The sequence below is a fragment of the Perna viridis genome, chromosome 8 (genome assembly GCF_037379345.1).
Source record: "Perna viridis isolate PV_CMFRI_1.1 ecotype Kerala chromosome 8, ASM3737934v1, whole genome shotgun sequence".
Lineage (NCBI taxonomy): Eukaryota > Metazoa > Mollusca > Bivalvia > Mytilida > Mytilidae > Perna > Perna viridis.
In genome coordinates, this window is record NC_142452.1 from 40,956,498 (window position 1) to 40,983,380 (window position 26,883).

Sequence of the window (26,883 nt, forward strand, 5' to 3'; positions counted from 1 at the left end):
TATCTTGATAATACGAAACTACCATTCTTGCTTTCCTTTTTTTTTTTTTTTTTTTTTGACTTTGCAGTTGCATTTCAAAAACCGAATACGGGAGACAGATAATCAAGGCATTTTCGTATCTAAAAAAAATTATTATCGTTTCTCTCGAAAAATTTACCTTTTTTATGATTAACTACGAAATGATAAATTGTATTCGATATGTTTTTTTATTAAATTTCAGTCCAGCACGCTGGTCGGGAGCAAAATGCCTCGGGTACATGCAATGGACGCCCAAGTAACAAAAAATCCTATTTAAACGGTTTTCCTCCGACCAGCAGCTGCGACGCACATACACGTACCATTTACGGTCTTAATGGATTATTGACCTTGGAACTGCAAATTATCACTACGTAGCAAGCGAAGTGTACAGTTAAACGCCAATTCGTGATAAACAAACTGGCGAAAGGAGAAAAGACTAGCGGAAACCCAACTTAGATTTGCGGATATACTTTCAGAAGTCAACGTTAAAAAATGACTGAACTTTTTTGTTAGGTCTTTTTTGTACTAATGGTAGTTAGTGGCGTATACGTACTGATAAATCGAACAACGGCTTACACCTTCTAAAAAAAACTACTCACAGTTTTGTCTATTGTTTGTCTACCGTTGAATCGGAAAAACAGAATCAACTGCTGAAACTTTAGGTTGACGTCATAACACTTGTTTAATATATATTTCCCTATAAAACACTATAACAAACATGTACAGAATAGTATAAGCTTATTTTAAAGAAAACTGCAGCTGGTTGTATGTAGAATTATCAGTAGTCATGTGGTCATAGTTCAACGCAAACTTTTCTTTTTTCCGCCAGTGTTGTGGAACATGATACACATCCTCAAGAGTCCCTTTTTGTTTATTTGTTTGGGCATAGAGAACCTTCTGGCCTGAGGAAGGTAACATATTTACTTTATCTCCCTTTGCGTACGTATCATCCGCAAGTCGGTTGTTTAAGTTTTGTTCTGATGAGTGCTGATACACGCTGGACAAAACATCTTCATCATTTATTTCGTCGTAATTGTGACTTCTTCCGGCAATAGAATGTCTTTGGGCGACTTGGACTTCCATTGGTATGTCAACATCGATATAATTATAAATACTTCCGGTGGGTGTACCAATGGATAGGTGTCCTCCCGTTACAGCTGTGTTGGTAGCAGTTGGTCTAGTATTAAATACGATTTGGTTTGATGATAATGTATTAGTGTTTATAGGAGATCCAGTTGGATCTTGATTATTTGACATTTCTACATCGATATAGGTGTATCTACTTACGGTATTCAAATTTAGTTCGTTGTTCCCGATTTCCTATAAAAACGAAAACGGATTTTTAAAAAGGTAGTGCTAAATGGAATATTTTATTTAAATGCGTTTATACAAAATTAAGAACTAGAAGTTTTTTATGCGTAGAAGTAAAAAATAATTTGCATTTTTTACCTGTAATACTTGTTGCTCTATTTATTTTCTTCTAAACAAGTTTACATTATATATTTCGTATCATTATTTATATCACATCCAATAAGAACCAATATATCAGAAACCATCGAATAAGTTTCTTATCAATATACAACGTCAGTATTTCTGGTTATGTTTGTTTATCATGCTTCAGCAACGTTTTTTTTTTAATGCATGTGACTGTAAAATATGTGCTGACTATCATTTCGGGTGTGATAATGACGTTTGTCGGGCTTAAAGGCCATATTTCGTGTACAACATTTCATTAAACATGCACATTTTTTTTAATTGATCGAACAAAAATGTCATATTGAATTTATCGCATATCAAATTCTATACAAAAAGTACAATCATTTATTATCCTATCTTCCTAATAGCGTAATTACCATTGATTCAGCATATTCGTTTGTTCTTCTTCGAGAATCTTCTATCGATGAAACTAACTGAGCTTCGCCTAAATAAAGAAAGAAAAATAGATCTACGTTTATTTGAACTACTTCGTTCATCAATATGCTTTATAACAAGCATGGCTGTTCATTTAATTGCGGTAAACAGGTAGACCATTCTTTTATTGATGCTACATCACCCTTTTACATTGAAAGCACTAGAAGTAGGAATTGTGTCTTTAATTTTGCGCATAAATTGGTGCTTACCCTTTTTGGGATCCAACTAAAATCAAAGCATTCCAAAATTAAAGTGGATTTTTTTCTCTCCTCGATTAAACAGAGATCTTGTTAACAATAAGCAGAGAACAGAAATATTCAATATTTGTATTAGTTTCAAAATTAAACTATTTTTTTTCCATAGCTATCATTATTTTTTTTCTTCTTTCTCCTTCGATTGCTATTTCACTGAAAACTTACTGCTGTGTTCTTGTCTCTGTGAAAGATATGGCAGCTTTCTAAGAAGTAAACGAACGTAAGAGTTGATTATCATGAATGAACAAAACTTATAACTAGACACAAGTTATAATAACTCGATTCTAATTAGTATATGTCTTTTTGGTATTTTATGATTGGTTGCAAAACCTTCAACAGCATCACTAATAACAGATGTTACAATGTAACTTCTATGTTCACATCGTAAACAAACATCGGAACGAGATCGCTACGATAACTAACAGAAATCTGAAAGTCTGAAACGGTATTATCGCCTTCATTCCATACATTTCCAATATCGTGGGGGGGGGGGGGGGCGTTAATTGAATTAAATGTCATGCAAAGCAAGGCAAACAAATATTATGGGGTGAAACTTGTGGTAAAAAATGTTGTCTTACCGATTTAGAAGAGGCGTATGCCCGGCACGCCAGTCATTGGATCCGCGCCTAAAACCGGAACCTCAGAAAACAAGTCTTCCCTTCAAATCGGCTTTTTTTCAAAAGTCCCGGCCGATATACCTTAAAACTTGTGTGTTTTGTTTTCAATAGACGGCCTACCCCTTAAACCATACATCGGCCGGTTTTTAACAGATTTAGGTACATATTTCAAATAAAAAAAACCTCTGAATTCCGGCCACCCGGTTATTGTTCAACTATAATACATGTGTCAACAAAACTATAATGGTTTCGTTATATTACGTAATTAATAAGTCATTCACTGATCGGTTTCCATTTCATCAGTGGACAAATGATATTTGAAGGGGACAGTAGTTTAAACAACAAATTTAATCCAGACGTTACATTTTGTCACTGGTTGGCTGTTAATTAGTGTGTACACACGTCAGGCAACCCGGGTCATTTCATAGTACGATCTTTTAACTGTCAATTAATGTGACCTGTACCCAAGCCAAAACTACATAGGGGTGATATTATTAGACTTTGTTGATAGGTAATTTACGAAAACAACACAAATAATTAATTGCATGTACCATCAATAGCCCTTTAATCTTTAATACACATTCTTTGAAAACCGTGAAAATTATTTCCCCAAAGTTTTGAATTAGCATTCATCATGTCTCGACCAACAAATTGACAAGGTATAGGGTTATAGAACACATTAATGGAAACAGCTCTTAGACTGCATTGCTATTTTTCACAAAACCGGCCATTTTTTCTTGTCCCAGAGGTGGCCGGTTTGGAGAAGTTTCACTGTGTATGTTTTCAGTAGCATCTTTTTATTTCGAAATTGACCATTGAAATAAAAAAATCAAAGCAAAACAAAAAACAAAACAAAAATCAAAACACAAAACATCAATACATTACAGATAGTTTGGAGTCTGGATTTTGTTTTTCCCCAGACTTTATGGATATGGAAAATCGGACATTTCATTCATAAACCTGCAGTCGTACGGACTATTATTTGTTTGCTGAGTGAATTGTCCGATTTTACACATCGATCTGAAGAAAAAAACAGTGTATAATCTTATAATTTACATTCCTTGAGACGTTTAGGTTTTCCACACGCATGATACCCAAACGCACGCTAAACGCTCACAAAACGCACGATAAACGAACGCTTCTATCGTGCGTTTAAACGAACGTTACTATCATGCGTCTAAACGAACGCTTCCAGCGTGCGTTTAAACCCACGATAGACGAACGCTCATATCGTGCGTTTAAACGCACGATAGACGAACGACGAAAAATAATAGTATTGACATGTAATGACGACAGAAAAAATAGAAAATAAAACTAATGAAATTATATGAATTAATAATAGCAAAAAATATAATAATAACAGTTGAATCAAGGAAATAATTAAAGTACAAACATAAAAGAACGTTTCTATCGTGCGTTTAAACGAACGCAAAACGATGTGTAAACGCACGATAAACGATGCACGAATGCTAAAATTGGAAACGTTAACGTCTCAAGGAGTGTAGCAGGCAAAAAGTTACTGCCTTGTCTATTTGTGTAACTGTGCATTAGTATTAGATATAAAACTTTGTTTCATACAAAATCGTCCGAACTTACATTTTGTGTCTACAATTTCGGTTTATCACAAAAATGCATGCTGCAGTCACTAGCAATAATCCAGTCACTGATGATACAGTAATAATAATGATAGCCTTGGTAAAAGTGAAACCCTTCGTTTCATTGACATTAACTGCAACAGAAGAAAGAATTGTTGATGCTTCCATGCTAAAACTGGAAGTGGTAGATCTTGACGCTGTTAACGAGACTTTGTCATCCCGTTTAGAATGGTCAGGAGTAGTAGTTTTTGCTGACGTTTCTGTGGATAAAAATATTTTAGTAGTTACAACATCACCAACACCTCTCCCCGAAACGCCAGCGTTACCACTGTTTGTTGACGATAAATGAACTGTCCTAGAAGGTCTACTCGTTGACGTTGATATCATTGTTTCTTCATTAAACGAAACATAAACACAGGCGATATGTTTTACATGTATGTGATTATGCTATTAAAATATTTTTTTTATAATATAATATTACGCATTGTATTGATTTCATGTAACTGCCATGTTATGGAATCGACGATTCTTGTTGATCAAATACAGGGGTTAAATTGAACTGACATTTATTTATCCCTCTTCAAGTTGGTTGATCTAGGCTGAGTGACATAACTCAATAAAACCATTGATACGTGAAATTGAATATGATTCAAACATATCACTGATTTCAAGAGTTATGTCCCTTCGCCTAAGTGTACCTCCTTAATTCAAACAAATGAATCATGATAGCATTTAATCATGCTTGTAAAACAATTTGTTACGACTGATCTGATTTTGACCGAGGTACATATTCTCTCTAATAAGAACGACTTCGGGTACATATCGGTTGTAAAGTCCAATCATATAACGTTCTTTTATGCCTTTAGTAATGTTTTCTTTAAATTGTGCACACAGATTAATGTGTTAAATAGTACTACAGTCGTAGCATTACACAGACACGCTTTACATTATTGAAATACGCCTAATGCAATCTGAACGACATTCTGTAACCTTATTACAATGCTTGAAACAATTTTTTTTACTTTACTTTTTATAATACTTTTTCATTTAAGGAAGCCTTAGAGAACTTTGACGAGGCATTTATGTTGAAAAATTGATTGAATGCTGATGAACAAAAAAAAAAAAAAAATAATAAAAAAAATAAAAAAAATAAAAACGTTTTTTTTTCTATCCATTTGTACAGTTCATATGCAGTTGTATTTGGCTAAGTATATCTTTTTTTTAATTTTGCTCAACGAATTATGTAGTAAATCCAGTCACAATGTTTCATCAAAGAAAAAGAAACTTCCTAAAAGTTTAAGCAGCATATTGCGAATAAAATATTTATTCTCAGAGAATAGAGTTGTTCTTATAATTTAAAATGACAGGACAAAACAGGCAAAATGTGTGTAATGTGTTGCACATCAAGAAAAGAAACCACAGATATTTTCTTGTTTTATCCAATTATTCATCCCTAATACCCTCCAGAAATAAACATCAACGTGTTTGTGAAATTTGTTTTTAAGGTAGTGAAAGGTCACATTCGGTTGAAATGCACTATGGAAAAAAGGCGAAATCATTTTCCCGCACTTTTTTGCAATAATAGGCTAAAAACCACTAATTCAACTTCCCATAGGCTTCTATGCTAATTTCACAATATTCAATGGCTTCTCTGGACTTTACCTTAACTTTAACCTGCAGATGACTATATATCAGCATGATTCTACATATGTCAGCTCACAATCCTCAGAATGGCATGTGGGGTTAGCAGACTTGCAGTGCAGTACTGGTCACCGGAAGTGAAGGGTCTATAAATAGCATGGGAAATCCCAGTGTTTTCACAAGATAGGGGTATATTTAAAATTCATTATGGAGATTAGGCTTCACATCACAAGAAGCAAAATGCACCTATAAAATGTACAGAAATGTTTTTCCTTTCAGAAACTCTTTAAATTTTTAAAATAAGATGAGAACCTTTTTCACAGCACTAAGAGGAACAGGGGTAATTTCTGCGTAGGACTATTTTTGCGTACGTTCCAAATGCTCATTGGTTGAATTGGTGGTCTGTAACCTAAAGAGTCACTTTTTGTCTTAGAAAAAATAAATAACTATACAGGTATCTTCCTACACACATACTGAATGCATTTGCAAAGTTTCAGTGAAATGTGACAAGCACTTTTTTAAATATTTGATTTTTAAATATAGGGTAACCAAGTTGTGCGAGCAAAAAAGTGAAAATATTCTACCATACTGAAATGCATTAAATATTTGCAAAGAACTTTTTCTGACTTTTCAAATAAAAAATATCAATCACAACTTGTTTTTTAACAATATTAATGAAGAAATAGTTTTAAAAGTAATCATTTTCTGAGAAATTGGTCTATTTTCAAAAATTTATTTCTGACTTGCCTCCCCCTTTTTCTTGATCACATGTCAAAAATCCTAAATCTTTAAACTTTCACAAAAGGTGATATATTTGGCTTTAAATTTGTAAATACAGTGTTTTCACATTAAAACATGACCAGTAAAGGGCACCTAAAGCAAAAAAAGTGCTCAATAATGGATTTTCCATGTTGCCATAGGGGAATGCTTATATGGCCTTAACCGCAGTAATGAAAGTGAGTTTTTCCTCATTTCTAACCTAATTTTTGCTCAAATCTACACAAAACTTGATTTCAAGTGCTTATTACTACCATATTTAGGTAAATATAGCCCTCAAAGTTTAATATTTGATATTTTTACTAAATTTTCTACACTTTTTACAAGATAGGACATAAAAATCAGCCAAAAAGACCAATTTTCCATAATTTGGACCTATAACTTAAAAAAATGCATATTTTGAAGGATGTTTGTAGTGTATTCCTCTCATGGCAAAGTTAACAAGATCTTCAAGTAGTTTAAAGCTATTTCAAGAAACTTTTCATTTTGCCATGGCTTCAACTTAAGGCTAAAAACCACTAATTCAACTTCCCATAGGCTTCTATGCTAATTTCACAATATTCAATGGCTTCTCTGGACTTTACCTTAACTTTAACCTGCAGATGACTATATATCAGCATGATTCTACATATGTCAGCTCACAATCCTCAGAATGGCATGTGGGGTTAGCAGACTTGCAGTGCAGTACTGGTCACCGGAAGTGAAGGGTCTATAAATAGCATGGGAAATCCCAGTGTTTTCACAAGATAGGGGTATATTAAAAATTCATTATGGAGATTAGGCTTCACATCACAAGAAGCAAAATGCACCTATAAAATGTACAGAAATGTTTTTCCTTTCAGAAACTCTTTAAATTTTTAAAATAAGATGAGAACTTTTTTCACAGCACTAAGAGGAACAGGGGTAATTTCTGCGTAGGACTATTTTTGCGTACGTTCCAAATGCTCATTGGTTGAATTGGTGGTCTGTAACCTAATAGCAGTACAATTATAAGTCTTAAATACTTCAGAATAAATTTAAATAGCTCTTCAGATGTTTTTAATAGTTGTTTTGATTATGTTTGAGGCAAACAAAACAAAACAAATCCAATTTGTGAGAAATGATGTGCCACCCAATGCCTGATGTTTACACATAATGTTTTTTTTTTTTTTAAATTTTCTCAATAGTTGAGGAAGTTCATCACGTATTAGTTTTTCACTTTTTCCTTGGTGTTAATTTTTATGCATACCTGTTATGACAGGACAACCTGTCGCTGCATTGCAAACATCATTGGAGCAGTTACATTTATTTAAACATGCTACTCCATAATAGCCTCTTTCACATACTAAAATGGATAAATATATATGTAAATACGAGACATTGTACTTCAGAACACTTTTGTATTAGTTTCATATTTGCTGTATAAGTTATAATGTATTGTTATTTTAACCAGATATGTGGTTACTGTGATGTTTTTGTTTTTGTTTCTGTTCGATATGGTTTAAAGCGGTGCCTCTGAGGGACGGATCTTTTTGTGTTAAAATAACATTTGGTTTGTTTATAATCAAGATAATGTCTCAACCAACAATGATATTTCATATTCCATTTATTACTCGCTTTGCGTAACATTTACGTGTACATATATAACATCTAAATTGTCGGATTGTCGGCCAAAAAAAAACTTTTCACTTAAGACTGGTTTTAAGGAGGTAGACCTATAATAAGGGACACAACTCTTACAAATCATTGGAACGTTTATATTCACCATTTAACATCAATCTCATGTAAGCATCAAAGTGACGTGGACTGATTTCATTCTGTTATAAATGAAAGCTTGATAGGCTTTGGTGAAGTTGAATATGATACAAACGTATCACTGATTTCAAGAGTTAGGTATACCTCCTTAAATGATCACTTTTTGAAATAAATGACTGGTTTTTGTATTATTCAACTTGCCTTCTGAGCAATCAGACTTTATCTTTCCAGGTAAACATATACACCCTTCTGTATCAGTTGTACACGCATTCTGTATGAACTTAGGATCACTGCATTCAACTTTATAACATGACAAGTTACACTTTGTATAATTGCCACAAATGCCTAAAACAAATATATGCAGATTAAACACACTCAGCATAAGCTAGCATTCCACAGTTTCATTCAATTTCGCAATTTTGGCGAGGGATGAAAAAATAAATAATTGAAAATTGATGGATGCTATGGTGATTATTTTTTCTGAAAAAAGTAAACAAGGGCAAGTTTTTTTGCTATGTTACATTTATTTTCATTGCTGTAAGGAATTATTTCAATGGCTGCCTGTCCAGTATGTTGAAAGGGACGTAAGTGAAATGTTTACCCTGTACAAATTGGTGAGTGGAATTGGAAGTAAAATAGCTTAAAATCTAACTGGCGATGCCCATAGGAAGTGTGATTATTTGAAAAGCTCATTGTCCAAAGCAAGAGAATCAGAAAAAAAAAATGTCTGTATTTTTCGCGCGATATATGTCATTTTGAAGCTTAAAGTGGGTATGTTTTTTGTCAGTCTTTGTGCATTTTGACACGATTTCTGTGTGGTATCCATGGTGACATTTATTTTTGTGTTTGTATTTTTCTTTAATAAGTTCATGTATTGAAAAGTCATTTTCATTAGCTTTCATTTGATGTATACATGTATGCATGGTTCTTAATTGTTTTATCAGTGAACCGCCGTAAGGGAAACACACACAGAACAAAATGTGGCATAGGTTACAGAACTATGGAATGCTCACTATGTCTACACAGTTCATACAGACATGATATGCACAAACACTACGGAATCCGATTTTTAGATCTAAATTTCTTTACTTGAAACAATGTAGAGTGGTTTTAAAGCTTTTTATTCTGACAAAAATTTTGAAATATGAGCTTTTATTGGAAAATTGGATCTTTTTTTAAAGGATGAAGAAAAACAAAAATGTTTTTTGTGGTTTCTTATTTTGTTACTGCATGAAACTTCAACTTGATGAATATTGCCATTTGTAAGTTTCTTTTAATAGATGCTACATTACGTTCTGTTTACGATGATAATAATCAGAAAATAATCACATTCATTTCCTTAATGGATCACCACTGAGCAATGGATTTATAGTTCACGGAATGAGATGTTTCGAGCTCATTCTATTTTCTTGGATCAGGGTGATTCTTGCAGCTTATAATGAATATGATCAATAAAAACACGAGGCATATTTTACTAACCTGTATCCGAGTTTACGATGAAATGTATACTCAACCCAGCAACAATGCAAATAAAAATGCTAAATCTATACATTATTTTTCCTGTAAAATGAAACAAGTAAAAGTGTGAGTCATGCTCACTACCTTGATACCCCACCCCCCAATTTGATATCATGCAGCTTTTTACCTCCACACTGATTTGGATTTGAATCTAAAATATTACGTTAACAATGGAAATATGTCATAAGGATTCTGTGAAAGCCTTAATCGATTCAATTGTACCCCTCCTGTATCGGAAGGAAGAAATGAAGCACAAATTGACAGACGGACACCAATATCAATATATACCTATAATTGTCCAAGTGTGGGCTATGCAACTACTATTAGTATAATATTCTTCTCTTTCAAATAGTATTTCGCAGACAAAATATCGCTTATGTGCCATTTCTGATAACACAATTGATACAATATTATAAGGTAATAAATGATATGGTCGTTATTTAATATATTATGTAATGATTACAATACAAACATTCAAAGAAACATAGAAAAAAGAGAATGAAAATAATGTTATCAGGTTTGCCGAAGTATGCTACAGCTCATGAATTATATAAGCTTTCCATACTCACCATATACCAACTTCCACTGCGCTAGTTTCCCATCCTCATCCCCAATTATGACTTTCCAATTCCACAGAGAAACAATCCCGCCCCATAGAATTCCCATTGCATGTTGCTTTATCAAATATTTACGTTATCAAATTGAGTTTGACATTTTCCAATTGTTCAACTTATAAACTGTGATCTTTACTTAAAAGTAATGCATGCATCATATCAATAAATAAATTTAAAGCTAATTTTCCCATCTTCTCTTTTCAAAACCCCCATCCTTCAAAATCCATCCCCCATAGCCCATATATTGGAAGTTTTCCCCATACGAGTTCTGTACATGTATGTTCATTATAATTCTAATGTATTTTGAAGTACACTTTCAAAGCCTATTTGTTTTTTAAAGTTCAAATAAGTCTTAATTTAGACAAGGATCATTGTATTCACATTAACATTCCTGAATTGCCACAAGGTTGTTTGCTGTGAGTATGTTGAAGAAAGATGAAATAACACAAAAATGAAGAAAATGAAAATGATAGTAAAAATAGACACGCCTTTAACATTTTTATACCAACTAGGGTTTATTTTAATTTATTATTTTACGAAACATTTAGATATGAACTATAGACAGTCAGATATTTTGCTTTTTAAAGACACGAAACTAGTTGAGATCCTTACTTAACAAACAAATAAGCCCAATTCATGGAGACTAAGTAATAATTGGAAGACTAAATTCCCATAACGGCAATATAAACGATTTCAATATAAAATCGTAAGAGCACTGATAGCCTGGCTTTAGTCTGACAGGAAGTGACATACGGACTCTTTGGAATTTCCGAATTTAGTTAATAAGAAATGACCGAAAATTTCCATCTGAGAAAACAACGTGTAATGCAGTTTACCTTAGTTTCTAGAAAATTCGGCCCATAGACATGTCACCCTAAATCAAACGACACAAACCGCCAATCGAACTTTTGATTAGTATCTATTAGTAAAGCATCTCTGGGTTATAACGTAATCCTTTTACAGGTCAAACCATCCTCATATTTTTTCTCAATGTTGTTACCAGGTTGACGTAAACTAAATGAGCGATAAACTAGGTATTGTATCAGGTTTTGACAATATAACAAATAATAAAGCATTCGTACTCTAACAGACTACTACCAAGAATTATGATTCTTCCAGTTTAGACTATAAATAAAAATGGATGTAGATACATGTATCAAAACAAAACAAAATCGTTTTTTTATCATAAATTATGAAAGTAAAAGTCCCACCAATATAATATTAACAAAAGTATGAACAGATTTATTCCTAAAAACCATAGATTTATTATTGCCAATATGACTGTTGGCGATCTCAAACATAAATAAAAAAATGAATTTAAAGAACAATACCATCAATTCCATAGTCACGAATATTCATGTTCGCATTCGAGGAACAAATGTGAGTGTATTTTGCTTATATCTTAAAACAATGTTTCAATGACGTTTCCACAAAATACATTGAAATGATCAAATCGTTTTACAAATGAAGTTTGACATACCTTTTTCGAGAAATGACTTAGTACACAGACTATCCTATCATATATATTTTGATTAATACGCTCGAAATGTCTATAAATATTACGATCAAACACTGCTACCATATTTTACCCAAATATGTATACCTCTTCAAAAACAATAGTCACAGATCCGTTTATGAAATAGGCAGGACAATAAGTGACATTAAAATATCGTTTCCCGAATGCTTGTTTCGAAGATACTTCCGTCCACTTAAAATATAGCCATTATAAACAATAAATAGCAAAATTAAAACTCACGTTGAATAAAAGATTTAACAAATTAATAAAACATAGTATGAGTGCTAAGAAAAACTTGACGTCGGTCCCAAGTAAGGAATTCTTGGCCTCTGTATGTATTGCAGCAGCATCTGACAATCGAAACTCACTCTAGACAGTGATGACAGCCCTCTCAGAAATTGTCAAAATCTTGCGATATCGAGAAAAATTAAGGATGTTACGCGACGTTTACTGATTGTCAAACGACGTTTTATTGAATATTGACCGAGAATTTCAATATTCCTGTCGGCTTGTTGCATCAACTTTCTGATTTTAGTTTGTATTTAGTAGTGACCAGGCCTTCCGTGATGTGTTCTTCACAAAGTCATCCACAATTACGTGTATATTTGAATGCATTATTTCTTAAATTACTATCATTTGTTTCCGGAGTTTATAGTTTTAATGTCCTTAACTTAAAAATAGATCTAGAATACTTGCTCACCTTTCTGTAATTATTAGGACTTAAGAAAAAATTTGGCACAAGAAAACAGTAACATGGCAGTCAATGTATAACACCACATGTGTATATTGCTTCGATGTTTAACCATCGATTTTTCGTATGTATATAACTTATAATTAATTTCATTAAAGCAAAGGGTATGTATATCCTACAGATGAAAGATGAAAAAGTGTATTTGGCAGGTCAAATAAAGCAAACACGCATTGCTGAATTATTCGAAAGTGTAGTCTTATCCTAATGAATCTTTATTCATTGTCTTCAACTTTTACTTAAAGTATATAAGAGGTCATGATAAGGTGCATTTAATGTATACGCAATAATAGGTTGGGCTTACTGTCAATCAAATTATTTTCTTGGATACAGATTTTCATGTACCCAGAACGTAAGTCGGTTTGTGCGGCTAACTCATTTTGATAACAATTTATCATTTGTATATTCCATTGTAATACTTTAAAGATTTACATTTGCTTACTTTCTAACGTTATATGGACCAGTAGGAAATTATATGGACCGACTCACGTTCAAATGAAAAACTTGAGGTCATAATCTAAGAGAAAACACGCAAGACTCAGAGAGTAAACTTCATTTATGAAGTATAATAATGAAGTATAATATAACAAATAATTATGATACATAAGGTCAAATGCCATATATGGACTAGTTGGTCTCTCTACCCCCATAAAATACATGGGACCTCAGCAATGCTTTGTTATATATATTTCGAGGGGGAACAATATATATTGCCACATGACCACCATCATTATATATCTGTACTATAAGCTAAAAGAGACGTGCTTGCGACAATTTATTTAAGCTCGCTTAAATCATATAGTATTAGTTATTCCATAAGCATCATTGCTAATATGAAATGTTCCTTATTCTTAACATGAATAGTATTCATTAACAAACAGTAATAGATGACAAACATGACACGCACATATTTAAAAAAATACATGTGGGATCTAAATAACGCACATTATTTAAAGGTCAATTGATGAGACAATTCACGAGTGTTTCCTTCCTTCTATATTTAACACTTTGTCAAAATGGCGTATTCTCAAATACTCCAATATTAAATTTACACATATAAAGCAATGGGCAAAATTGGGTTCGGTTTGAATACAAGCAGGTGTTTTAGACTCCCCTGGCAGTAGGCCTTGTGAGCGTTTGCCATAACTTGGCGTCCGTCGGCGTCGTTATTAACTTTTTTTTAAAAACATCTTCTACTCTGAATCTACAACATCGATTTATATGAAACTAAACATAATTTTTACTTATGCCATCTTACGCAAAGTTTATGTTTCGATTTTTGATCCGTCGAAAAAATATCAGGACCGACGTTACTAAGAATAGAACATAGGGGTCAGGCAGAATTGTTTTGCATATATCTCCGAAAGCATTTAGGTTTAACCTTATTATGCCCGGAAAATGTGTTTAGCATGATGAGATATTGCCGAAATTGACCCATGTTGGAGTTTTGACATTTTTGGCTGTTTTTTTTTTGTTATTTTACTATACCAAAATTATTTTTCTCTAAAGAAAAATCTAGATCTAAAACTTCTACTCATATTCAAATAAAACTTAATAATGTTATTCCTAAGGGTATTCGGAACAAAACCGATTGTTTATAATTGTTTAAAAAGTCGAATAACATGACCGCTTTTACAAGAAATAAAACATATGGGTCAAAATACAGGTTTTTTTTGCCAATAAGTCGAAAACAGTTGAATTTAGTAAAATTCTGATAGAGAGTAAAATTGTTCACAATCAAAAATCGGACCTATGCCGATATTTTTAAAAATAATTCGTCGCACGATGTAGGAGATATTGCCCTTGAAGCATATTTTATTTTGTCTTTTTTCACCTGTTAAATCATCTTCTCTGAAAGCATGACACAAAATGTAAATGAAAGTTGGTATAATTGCTTTTCAGTGTATCTTGCACAAATTGATTGTTTAGATATTTTCATCGATTGAAAACATGGCCGTTGTTACCACAGACAATATTTGGGTCAAACTGCTTTTTATTGCTATTTTCTCCTCACCTGTAGAAGAATAATGGAAAAGAAAGCCACTCATTAGGTAAACGTGATATTTTGAATTGACTGGATTTTTTTTAGGGGGGGAGCCAATATCAAAATGGCTGACATTTTGTGACCAATTTCATCAGTTGCTGGGATTTTAATGATTTTGGGTTTCGTTAGGAAACATGTTATTTCAAGTTAATTGTGAAGACGAAAAATTATTCTGGGTGACAATTTCAAAGTGACTAGCATTCACCAATATATGTTATTTTGTGGAAACTTTTTGTCAAACATGGTTAAAAGCATGATATCATTACTTACTTAGTTAATAGGACATAGTTTTCCAGTTGTACTCACGCGGCAAAAAAATAGACATTGTGAATGAAGTATAGGTTATCAGACTTTAAATAGTCTGCACATTAAGTGTACCTAAAGTAGTTTTTAAATCGCACCGTATACGGTTGAGCGAGGGAATTGATCGAACGCTATGAAGGTTCTGTCTCGCAGATGAGACAAGACTAACAAGGGTACTAATAATAAAATTACCAAACTGACAGACAAGAAATCCATGTAATGTCAAAAATAAAGTCCATATAACAAATGGCAGTATCAAGCCTAACACTGGATAGTTGGAAATTTATTAAGCGTTGTCTTTCCTTTGCCATATGGATAATCACTGTTTTCTGATTGTCATTCGTAAGATATGTTTTGTAAAATGGTGCGATTTAAAAACTATTCTTTAGGTACACTTAATTTGCAACATCCTCTCGTTGAAAAAAGAGATATTTGGACAGTCCGGATTGTGAACAGATGTGACTTTGGTTTTTACTGCGGATGAGAGGACTTTGTCTGCCTTTTCAGTAGATTTTGGAATACACATGAACTCATACACTTGGGGGTATGGATGGTTCCAATATTTTTAATAGATTTAACATTAGTATTTATATAGAGAATGAATATGGAGAATTTGTTATAGAGGCAAGAACTTCACCGGGATGAAAAATGTCAACTTTAGTATTCTCTGTGACATTTTCCATGAATTAGAAAAATATGATTTTAAAAGACTAACAAAATCAGATTGAAATATATGTTGTGAGGAAAAATGGGCCGATCGGATCCATCCGCGCATATGAGTAGCTGTTTGTATGATACTTTGATTATACCAATGGACCTTTAACCTTTGATTTGAACAAAATATAATGGCTGAAATATTTGTGTAACTTTATGACTTCTATGGTAAACCACTTTTGTAATACAGAACTTCATTTGACAGTTGAAGAATTTCCATTCATAACAGCTCGAATATTGTCCTTCTCTAACTCAACTAGAACGTCCAGTCATAATTGTGCTTTATTAATTATTTTACTACAAAATTCAAGACCATTTTAAACGAAAAATGTCAAAAAATACAGTCATGCGTAACAAAAACAACTTCGAGATAAAGGTAATAAAACAAGTAATATTGGATAAACAAATTAAATGCAAAATATATTGATATGTTCACTGGTTACTTTACAAGTTCAGTGGCACTGATTCATTTGCCCTGCAACAGAAAATTTAGCTGAATTATTGAACAAACGTGAACTTAATTTGTTCAATAAAAGTTAGTCGCTTTGTTAAAGGTTATCATTTATTTCACTTACGATAGTATCGTTCGTATTAATTACTATTTGTCTGATTTCAACATGGACTCTTGGAATATACGTAACTTTGAGGTTAAAAGAGAAACAAAATCTCTTACTACTTGCATTTACGGCATTGACGGAAATTATTGTTATAGCAACTTATGAAATTTTAACATTTAGGTAGATATCTTTGTAAGAATGCAAATATAAAAAAAATGTGTTACACCTCCAAAAAGGTGAAATGTGTAATTATTCATTCAAATCTGTCTGCTCTTAGGACATAATCAACTTTGAAAATCCTATATATTCTATTATATTTGAGTGTCATTTATATAGTTATCTCCCTTAATTTTGAATTGTGCAGTGCATTCTATATAATTTTTATCTCTTGAGAACATGGGTTATATGCAAAACTGAATGTTTATTTCTGATTACTATGGCAATTCAAAAAAAAAATATAGAAAAATATGTAGTCTTTTCACCAATGACTCACATTTTGCATGATTCTTAGCTGGAGTGCTACTTAAAAATCAAATTAACATCACACATGCAGTCATTATTCTTTTACAATATGTCCGATTTCAGCGTGGACCGAAAGAATATTTATTTCCATTAGTGTAATTTAGAGGTTGAAAAATGTACATGTACTAAAGCCAGACAAAATATTTCAAAAGTATGCAGTCATTGCATTTAGACATAATAAAAATGTAAAAAAAAATTTTCCTTTCTTGTAGCATCTTATAGGAAAGATAAATATTCTGAGTTGAGCATCCAACACTTAATCACTATCGATGTGCACATGTAAGAGGCACTTTGTCGATAAAAGAGTGGAGTCTTAGATCGAGTGGAGTCATGAAATTAATTCTTCGAGTGACCTTCAATTGTATAGATATCTGCAATATTTCAAAATTTGAATTTTGTGATAATTAAAAAAACAGTCAGCACATATTGCTAATAATATATGTTCCTAAAACAAATACGTAAATGTAATATACATACTTGTTAATTGACCAATTAAATCCAAAAGTCCACATCAATAAAGCACACATTGTTCTCATTCATCATGTAATATACATGTACCATACCTTTGAGAATTATAATTTAAGATTTTTGTTTCTTGTTACACTCCCCTATCCATCATATCTGGTATGTCTGTACGAATTTCTGTAATCTCAGCATTTGACAAAGAAATAATCAATTAAGTATCAATTCATATAAAGTTCAGACACTGTCTATCGTAAGGTGATTCGAAGTGTAAAAAACACCACGGATCAGGCGATGGTTTATTTTGGTGTCATATGCTATATCTTTTTAAGTGGCAATAACCCTTTTGAGACGTACGTTTGAGAAAACTACACTTTAAATTTCCACTTAAACCAATCAAATCAAACCAAACCAAGAACGATTACTCTTGCATAGTGCTAATATCATGTACAATCTGTATAAGTTTAAACGCAACCCCAAATGAAAAACAAGGGTTGATTATGTGATCTATAATTGTTTCTGAACAAGAAATAAAGGTTAATTTGGTGCGTTTTGACATGCATGTATCACATCCTATCTGATATCAATAAAGGCTGCTACTTAAGTCTTAATACCGCCAAAGGGCAACTCTCTTTTTCTTTTATTATCGAATAAACTTTCTATATGACCTAATGAAGGATTTCCTATAAAATAAAATATTTGGGAATTAAAAATATATGAATCACAAATCATAAGCTTTTGTCTGGTTTAAAGGCAAAGCTGTACTTTAGTGTAATCCGTCTATCAGCAAATTGTTAACTGTGTTTTCTCCCATTCTAAACCGGTGATTTGAAATGCACGGGCGTTGATTAAATTTCTGCGAGAGTTTTCCCGTAATTTTAAAATTTCGAGCTTTCTACAGATTTCATGAGAGAAAAAGCTTCTTCTCTGATGCTCTTTAGAATTACACGATTTTTCTACTCTCGATACTTAAATGTCAGATTCAGCTATTTTGAGTGGAGAAATTTTGTAATCTCCTGGATATTGAAGGAGAGTCTATATTTAAACATTAATTTTAATTTACAGATTCCGGTAAATTATGACTAAACAGTGAACTGTTAAGCAAGTGTTATAATTAAGTGCTGGTCCAAATAAAATTCAGACGCAGCCTATTGTTGAGGTGATTCATAATGCAGAAAACTACCTAATAAACAATGCTGTTTCATTCTACATACGCTATATTTCTCATGTATTGATTTTCCGTTCTGCATTCAGATCTGTTTTAATGACAAAATCACACACATCTCCTACTAAAATCAACCATGATAAACCAAATGAAGAAAGACAACTCTTGCAAAATGCCAATTTTATACAAAATGTATATGAATTTTATGTCGAAAGTGCAACAACTGAATGACAACCTAACACTTGTTATGTGATCTATAACTATGTCTGAGTTAGAACCTAAAATAAATTGGAGGGAGGGTTTGAAATGCATGTATTACCTCCTGAAGGATTTTAATTTTGAATATATAGTGAAGTGTGAAACGTGCTATTATTAAGTACTAGTCCATGTGAAATGCAGGCACAGCCTATGATAAAGGTGATTAATTATGTAGACAAACCAACCGACAAAATGATGTTTTTTTTTCAGCCTACATACGCTAAATTTTTTATGTTATTATAATTGTTTCTGTATTCAGATATGTATTCTCCCGAAACCTAAAGAACACTACAGGTGGAATGTTGAATTATTAATAAAGACTGCTACTTTAAGTAATTAGGAAACAACAAAAACCTGTCAAACGTTTCATTTCATGTTGACTAAATTAAATTAAGTACCGCACATACGTAAATAAAGCTAGTGGTTCAATAAGTCATAATATGTAGAATACACGTACTTTAAAATTAATCTCACATAAGGAAAACCTCATTTCTATAATACATTGAAAAACGAAAAACATTTTCTGGAGTGTACACGCGATGGATCTACTTTCCTCCTCGAATACGTACACTAGTGTAATTAGCAAATATGTATACATACCCCAATTTAATATATATTAATTATCCAGACCAGTCAGTCAAACTTTTAAGAGGAGGTACAAATCTGGTTACATGAACATTATAGCCCCTGGTTCCTATACATTTAGATGGTGAAATGTTTGTACATATACTGGTTGTTTAAGCATTAAGTGTAAGTGTATGTAAGAATCAGGCAAGATGGAAAAAATCAGAAACATGCATGTCAAAATCCCGACGATCTGACAATGTAATATCACTCAAGGATACATATGAATACACCATTATCTAATCTCTGCATCACTGGCTTTCAGAAAATTTTCAATAGAATGTTAGAAAAAATAGATATTTGACAGAGTTATCTACCCTTGGAATGTTCATGTTCAGTGCATTTCGATGAAATTGTAACTGAATGGTCCAGCATGATATGGAAAATCTTGTCTGTTTTCCTTGATTCTGATGGTGCAAATAGTCAAATTACACTATCAAAATGATGGGTTTTTCATACCATGTTTCACCTACTCTCTGATTCTTACAGGGACTGATACTTCATGTTCAATAATAATTTGTTTTTCAAAATAATAAATATAACTCAACGGGCCAGCATGATAAGGAAACAAATGTCTGATTTTCTTGATTCTGATGATGAAAATAATAGTTATATTAAAATACTGTCAACACGATGGGTTTGTTCATACAATGTTTCACCTACTGCCTAATTCTTAAAGATACTATCACTTAAGTATCATATAATTCCTTTAAATTTGATACAAGAAACATGTACATATTAATATCTGCTTTATTTTAAAGAAAACTGCAGGTGATTGTATGTATAATTATCAGTAGTCATGTGGTCATAGTTCAGCGCATACTATTCTTTTTTTCGACAGTATTGTGGAAATTGATAAACACCCTCACGAGTTTCTTTTTCGTTGTTTGAATGGGCATAGAGATCCTTCTGGCCTGTGTACGATAATTATTTACGTTATCTTTCTTCTGTGTACGTATTATTATTCACAAGTTTTGTTCTGATTGTATGCCAATACACGGGCAAAACATCTCCATCTTTTATTTCGTCGTAATCGTGACTTCTGCAATAGAATATCATTTGTAGACTAGGACTTCCATTGGTATGTCAGCATTGTAATAATTGTAAACACTGAATAGTTGTCCCCCCATTACATGGCCCATAGACATGTCACTCTAAATCAAGCAAGACAAATCTTCCATCGAACTATTGATTGGTATCTATTAGTAAGGCATCTGTAGGTTATAATGTATCTTCTTATTTTTTTCACCATTGTAAACAGGTAAAATAAATGAGGGAAAGTTTTGACAATATCAAAAGGAATATAATATCCGTACTCTAACAGGCTACTACCGAGTATTATAATTCGTCCAAACTAGACACTATAGATGTAAATTGATGTAGATACACGTATCAGCACAAAAGTGGACAAATCGTTTTTATCATGATAGTAGGAGTTCCTACTCTGCTTTATTAAAAAAAAGACCAATAAGTCCAATATTACAGTCAGTGATCTCATACATATTTCAAAAACATGAATTAAAAGAAAAAGAAGAAAAAAGAGAAATACTACCATCAATTCTTTAGTCATGAATATTCTTGTTGGCATTCCAGGAATGAATGTGAGTATGTTATGCCTAAATCTTTAACAATGTTTCTGTGATGGTTCCACAAAAAATACAAATAAATGATCATAAGCAATGAATCAAATCGTTGTATAAATAAAATTTGACATACCTTTTTCGAGAAATGACTTATTACACAGTGTATTCTATACAGTTTGATTAATACGCTTTAAAATTCCATTAATATCATGATTCAGACATGAACGAACACTGCTACATACTTTTACCCAAATATGTATACATCAAAAACAATAGGTACTGTTTATGAAATAGGCCAGACGTTCAAAGACATTAAAAATATCATTTCCTTATTCTTATTACTAACACATTTTTGCCCATTTAAGACCATAACACTTATAAACTATAAATAACAAAATTAAAACCTACTTTGAATAAAAGAAATAACAAATTAATAAAAAGTAGTATGGGTGCATAGAAAAAAAAAAAACTAGACGTCGGTCTCAAATAAGGAATTTCTGGCTTCCGTATGTATTGTTTCGTTTTCATTTTCAGTTTACTTTTATGTTGCTAGAGTATAAAGATTCAACAACTTCGTTGTCCCCGTATCCATATGGTTATAATTCTCGACACTTTTATCAATTATTAAATTTGTTTTATCATATTTCGTCGACTCACCATCCATCTAAGAACTAATATTGTTATAAATACCAAAGGTGAATACGAAGGAAAAGACGATTGTCAAGACCAAATCGGCGGTCATTAGAAACATTAACAAACTGAACAACAAGCAACTCAACGATAAGAAAAGAGAAATGAAATGGTGTGATGCTGAAAGAGAAGTGCATGTAGTCCTTGCTTTTTTGCAAGCCATCAGTCGGAAAGAAGGTTTAAAGTCTTGTCTGGTAAAGACACCAACGACAAATAAGAATTAATCTGTTAATTGTAAGATCTGCAATTATTTTAGGTGAATCATTATACCCAGGACAGCGTCTGACGTTCGAAACTCACTCTAGACACTTATAACAGCCCTCTCAGAAATTGTGAAAATCTTGTAATATGACGAAAAGTTAACAATGGTATGCGACGTAACCCGATTGTCAAACAAGGTCTTATTGAATATTTGCCAAGAAATTACAAATGCTTGTCTGCAGCCGTAAATTGCGTCATCCGCTGTACAGAAGATGTACATCTTGATTTTGGTGTGTATTTAATTGACAAGACCTTCCCTGTGTTCTTTACAAATTAATTAATTACAATTAATTTATGTGTATATTTGAATATTTCCCTTCTATAATTATAATCATTTGCTTCCGGAGTTTATAGTTTTGATTTCCGTAAGTTAAAAGTAGATATATAATATCTAAAAAAAAAAAAAAACTAACAAATGTTCACCTTTCTGTAATTACTAGGACATAAGTAAATATTAACATAATAGAACAGAAAAATAACAATCAATGTATAACACTTCATGTGTATAATGCATCGAACAAGTTTAACCATCGCACAAAGGGTATGAATATCATAAAGATGAACGAAGGAAAACACTATTTTGCGAGGTAGATAAAGAAAACATGTATTGTTGAATTATTCGAAAATGTATTTATCCTAAATGAATCTTTATTCATTTTCTTGGAAACACATGTGTATGCATCCAGAACGTAAATCGGTCTGTACGGCTAACTGATTTCGCTAACATTCTTTATTTTGTATATTGTAATACTTTAGATATTTATATTCATTTACTTTCTAACGTTATATGGACCAGTAGGAAATTATATGGACCGCCTCACTTGCAATTGAAGAACATGACGTCTTCATCTAATAAAACACGCATGACCAAGAGTCAAATGCCATATATGGACTATAGTTGGTCGCCGAAAAAGAAGTACATAGGACATCAGCAACGCTTTGTTACATATATTTCTAGGGGGACAATATATATTGCAACATGACCACCAGCATTACATGTCTGAACTATAAGCTAAGGAGATGTGCTTGCGACGATTTATTAAAATGAAAAAAAGATAGCTGGCTTAAAACTTATAGTAATAGTTATTCCATGAGCATCAATGCAACTACGGAATGTTCCTTGTTCCAAAAATAAACAGTTTTCATAAACAAACAATTAGAAGTGACAAACACGACATGCACATATTTAAGAAAACATACAGGATCTTACACACATTATATATAGATCAATTAATGGGACAATGTACGAGTGTTTCCTTCCGTTTATATTTTACACACTTTGTCAATATGGCGTACTGTCAATTACTACAATTTTAGATATACACATACAAAACAATATAGATAAAAATGGGATGAGCTTGAAAACAACCAGATATTTAAAGCTCACCTAGCCGTAGGCATTGTCGGCTATTACCATCACTTGGCGTCCGTCGTCGTCGTCGTCGTCGTCATTAAAATCTTCTACTCATAAACTATTGAATGAATTAATATAAAATTAACCATGATTGTTTCTAAGGATATCCTTCAAAAAGTTTTGCTTCGATTTTTGATCCGTCGAAAAACATGGTCGCCATAATAAAAATAGAACAGCAGTATTTTTGCAAATATCTCAAAAGCCATAAGGTTTAACCTAAGCATGACGGGGGAAAGAGCTTAGCCAAATTTGATAAAAAAATATGTTGACCAATGAGTTATTGCCCCTTTTCGACTTTTTTGGGCTATTTTCATAACTAGTAATAGAACATAGGGGCAAAATGCTTTTCTGCTTTTTGTCTTCAAGTATAGAACCGTAATGAAGATGAAAGCTACTCACGAGAAATTCTGAATTGACGAGATATATGAAGGGATGTTTCTGACCCCCAAATCAGCGGAATTGCAAAACATGGTAATATAATGTTGTCAGTTTGCATTTTTGTATAAGGAATTAATGCAAGACAACGCCATTACCATATTAGAATATTTACTTAGTTCTTATTGAGTTTTTCTAATATTAGCTAAAACTTAGATCATTTTTTTTTTGATAATTGTGCCAATTTAGACCCATCAAATCTTTACAAAATCTGATGAAATAGACAAAAATGCTTCAGAATATCAAGATATTACATACATGTACATTGGCACAGATATTTGAATTTTATGTGGATTGGGTAATTTTCTTCTGGTTTTGTCAGATTTAAGAAAACCAGTTATTTTTACCAATGATTATGAAGTAAATGTGCAGTACAGATAAGTTATGAATACAGGCAATTGAACATTACAACTAACACCTTTGTTCAGCAAGTAAAAATTGCTCTGGCTCATACATCAATTTTCAGGAAAATAAGGGGGCATATTTCTCCTTAATCTCTTGCTTATCGAGTACTGCTTTATCAACAAGATTTAAAATGGTCGCAACTAATAAATATCCCTACTAAGAAAGTAGAGTTATTTCTCTTTCTCCATTTTCTTCATTAAAATATTAAAATATTATGATACTTTTTTTTCTTACAGGGAAGATTTGCAAAGGTTTATAATAATATAACTTATAATTACGTAAAATCTATTGTGAATTCAAAAAAGGCTCTAAATCCCAGATTCGGACAGGCACCAAATGCTGCCGGTTAAAAGTGCTTCGACGTGATCATAACCCTCCCCTTTAAAATCTGGCCACTGTGGAAAAATATTACGCAATTAAACACACCTAAAAATCGGGTAAAAAAGGTAGAAAAACTGAATATAGATTACACAAATGTACAAACTAAGGGCTACTTGCAGTTAACTGACATGCCAGCTCCAGATCTGCTTAAACCTACAAAAAGTTATGTCACCATCGTATATAAAATTAATCCCATTTTTTATCGCAATAATTGGCGCACAATTGGTCTCCACGGGTATTACAATAACTTAACGATAAACGACAAAGCATACGAAAATGTAGTTTGGATGCATTATATTCCATACTGGAACAAGCAGTTTACAAATAACTGGAATTTTGAAATATCTTAAAGTATTACGTGGATAAATTTTCATCTTAAATAAATGATAAAGAACTTGGTCGGTCATTTCTCAATGTAGAACCGATCTTGTGTTTCAGTTGGAAAAGAGCAATTACGTGCGAATGGAGCAACACATATACAAGCTGTTCATTGCACTATGGATATTAAAGTACCATTAAAACCCGTATTGTAAACTACAGACGAGACACCTCAACCGTTTCACTAGAATCCGCCGTTTATTTTCGGCTTTTAGTGTTACCACATATCACCTAGAGGGCTTTTGAAAGCAGATGCGGTACAAGTTGCTGATGTCACTTGTAAATTGAATCAAATATGAGTTTTATCTTGTGCTATTTTCAAGATTTCACAATTAGAAGCAACAAGTAAAATTCAGAACACTCATTAACTAGGTCCATATAGACATGTGGGATAAAATACCTATGGTACAAACTTAATAATAGAAATGGGAGCAGATTAAAAACTGAGAATGTCATTCGTTATTTTCCATATTTATGTCTGCAATTAATGCAGAGAGTCATGTTTGAAATACTAAATAAAATGTAGTAAGTTGTGTTCTTTGATCGCGCACAGGTTTCTACTGAGCAAGAAAAGTGACTCATAGGATCCAGTGGTTGTTTTATTGTTTTGATACACATCTGAAATTTCCTGATGTAGTATATATTCATACTCTAACCTTTTCACCTCTTCAATGCAATTTTGTTTTGATGCCATTTGACCGCCTAGTGCAGGCACAACAATGCTGTAAACCGGCAGGCCTTACAAGTGAATCCCATTGGAATGACAAATTCATTGTCATTCAAAAAGTTAAGCATCTGAATATGTAAAAAAAATACTTAGTATAGTTTTTACAAAATAAAATTTGTCACGGACCATAACGACGTATTGTCTGTGCTTCCGAAATTGTAGCGCTAAAATATCAGCCTCTAATTTGCTGGAAATTGTGAATGTTAGCATATAGAAGGTTAAATACCGGGAATTTCTATTTTATTTCATAAAAGTATACATGCATATTAAAATGTATATTTTAGATCCCATTTCACAGAGGTCAGGACGGAAAAGTAGAGTCAAGGTTAATTTCAAAAGTCAAGGGGATGATTACATTTATGAGGCGAAAATGTTTCAATAAAATTACGCAATTTTTCAGAAACAGTGTGAAACAAAAATATTACAGAATTAAACTCATCTAAAATTAGTTCAAAAAAGGTATCAGTCCGTTCGTTAAAAGAGAAATAAAGACACTGATTATATGTTTCACAGAATTTTTAAGCAAAGATGATTATGTTATTCATTTAAATTGAGTGAGCTGTAAATACGTTACAACTATGCATGAAGTGTAGTAGAATACATACATAAAATGTCCCGCGTTGGAATTAGCAGTAAGCTTGATGTAGTGTTTCTTACATCGCACTCATACAATATTAGCCTTAGTCTTACCAAAATTGTACATTGTCATTAATTGAAATTTGAATTTTTCTGTGATATGTTTTAATTCATCATATTCAAAAAGAGTGTCTTAGGTTCACTGTACTCCACATGAAATATAGAAGGAATTCGTATATATCATAGTTAAAAGGGTTTAACTGTCCACGGTTACTTGTTTTGCTTATCGGCGAATTAGAATATAACTACAACTCTTCATTGGCAAAGACTTCTCATAAACACCTAGTAAATGTATAATATTACCTAATCCCCAGAACTTTTTTTCAAATTTAATATATTTTGCAGTTTTCTTTATTATTTTATTAAACATTAAAATAAAAG

The 26,883-nt window shown here is 32.3% G+C and overlaps 1 protein-coding gene across 3 annotated transcripts; it reads right to left on the reverse strand.

The window, feature by feature from the left end:
- Positions 1–681: 681 nt before the first annotated feature.
- LOC148610523 (uncharacterized) lies at positions 682–17,795 on the reverse strand. Of its 3 annotated transcripts, none has more exons than XM_088595609.1 (8): positions 17,561–17,795; positions 10,027–10,107; positions 8,749–8,892; positions 8,042–8,137; positions 4,397–4,655; positions 2,349–2,386; positions 1,872–1,939; positions 682–1,338 (listed from the first exon to the last, which is right to left on the reverse strand). In XM_088595609.1, exons 2-8 carry the CDS (start codon positions 10,097–10,099, stop codon positions 757–759), a joined length of 1,260 nt encoding a protein of 419 aa, XP_088451735.1. In that variant the 5' UTR covers positions 10,100–10,107; positions 17,561–17,795; the 3' UTR covers positions 682–756. The 3 variants fall into 3 exon arrangements, with proteins under 3 accessions (XP_088451735.1, XP_088451736.1, XP_088451734.1); XM_088595610.1 differs by lacking the exon at positions 17,561–17,795 and adding an exon at positions 12,160–12,370 and having other exon boundaries at positions 4,397–4,529; XM_088595608.1 differs by lacking the exon at positions 17,561–17,795 and adding an exon at positions 12,160–12,367.
- Positions 17,796–26,883: the final 9,088 nt, after the last annotated feature.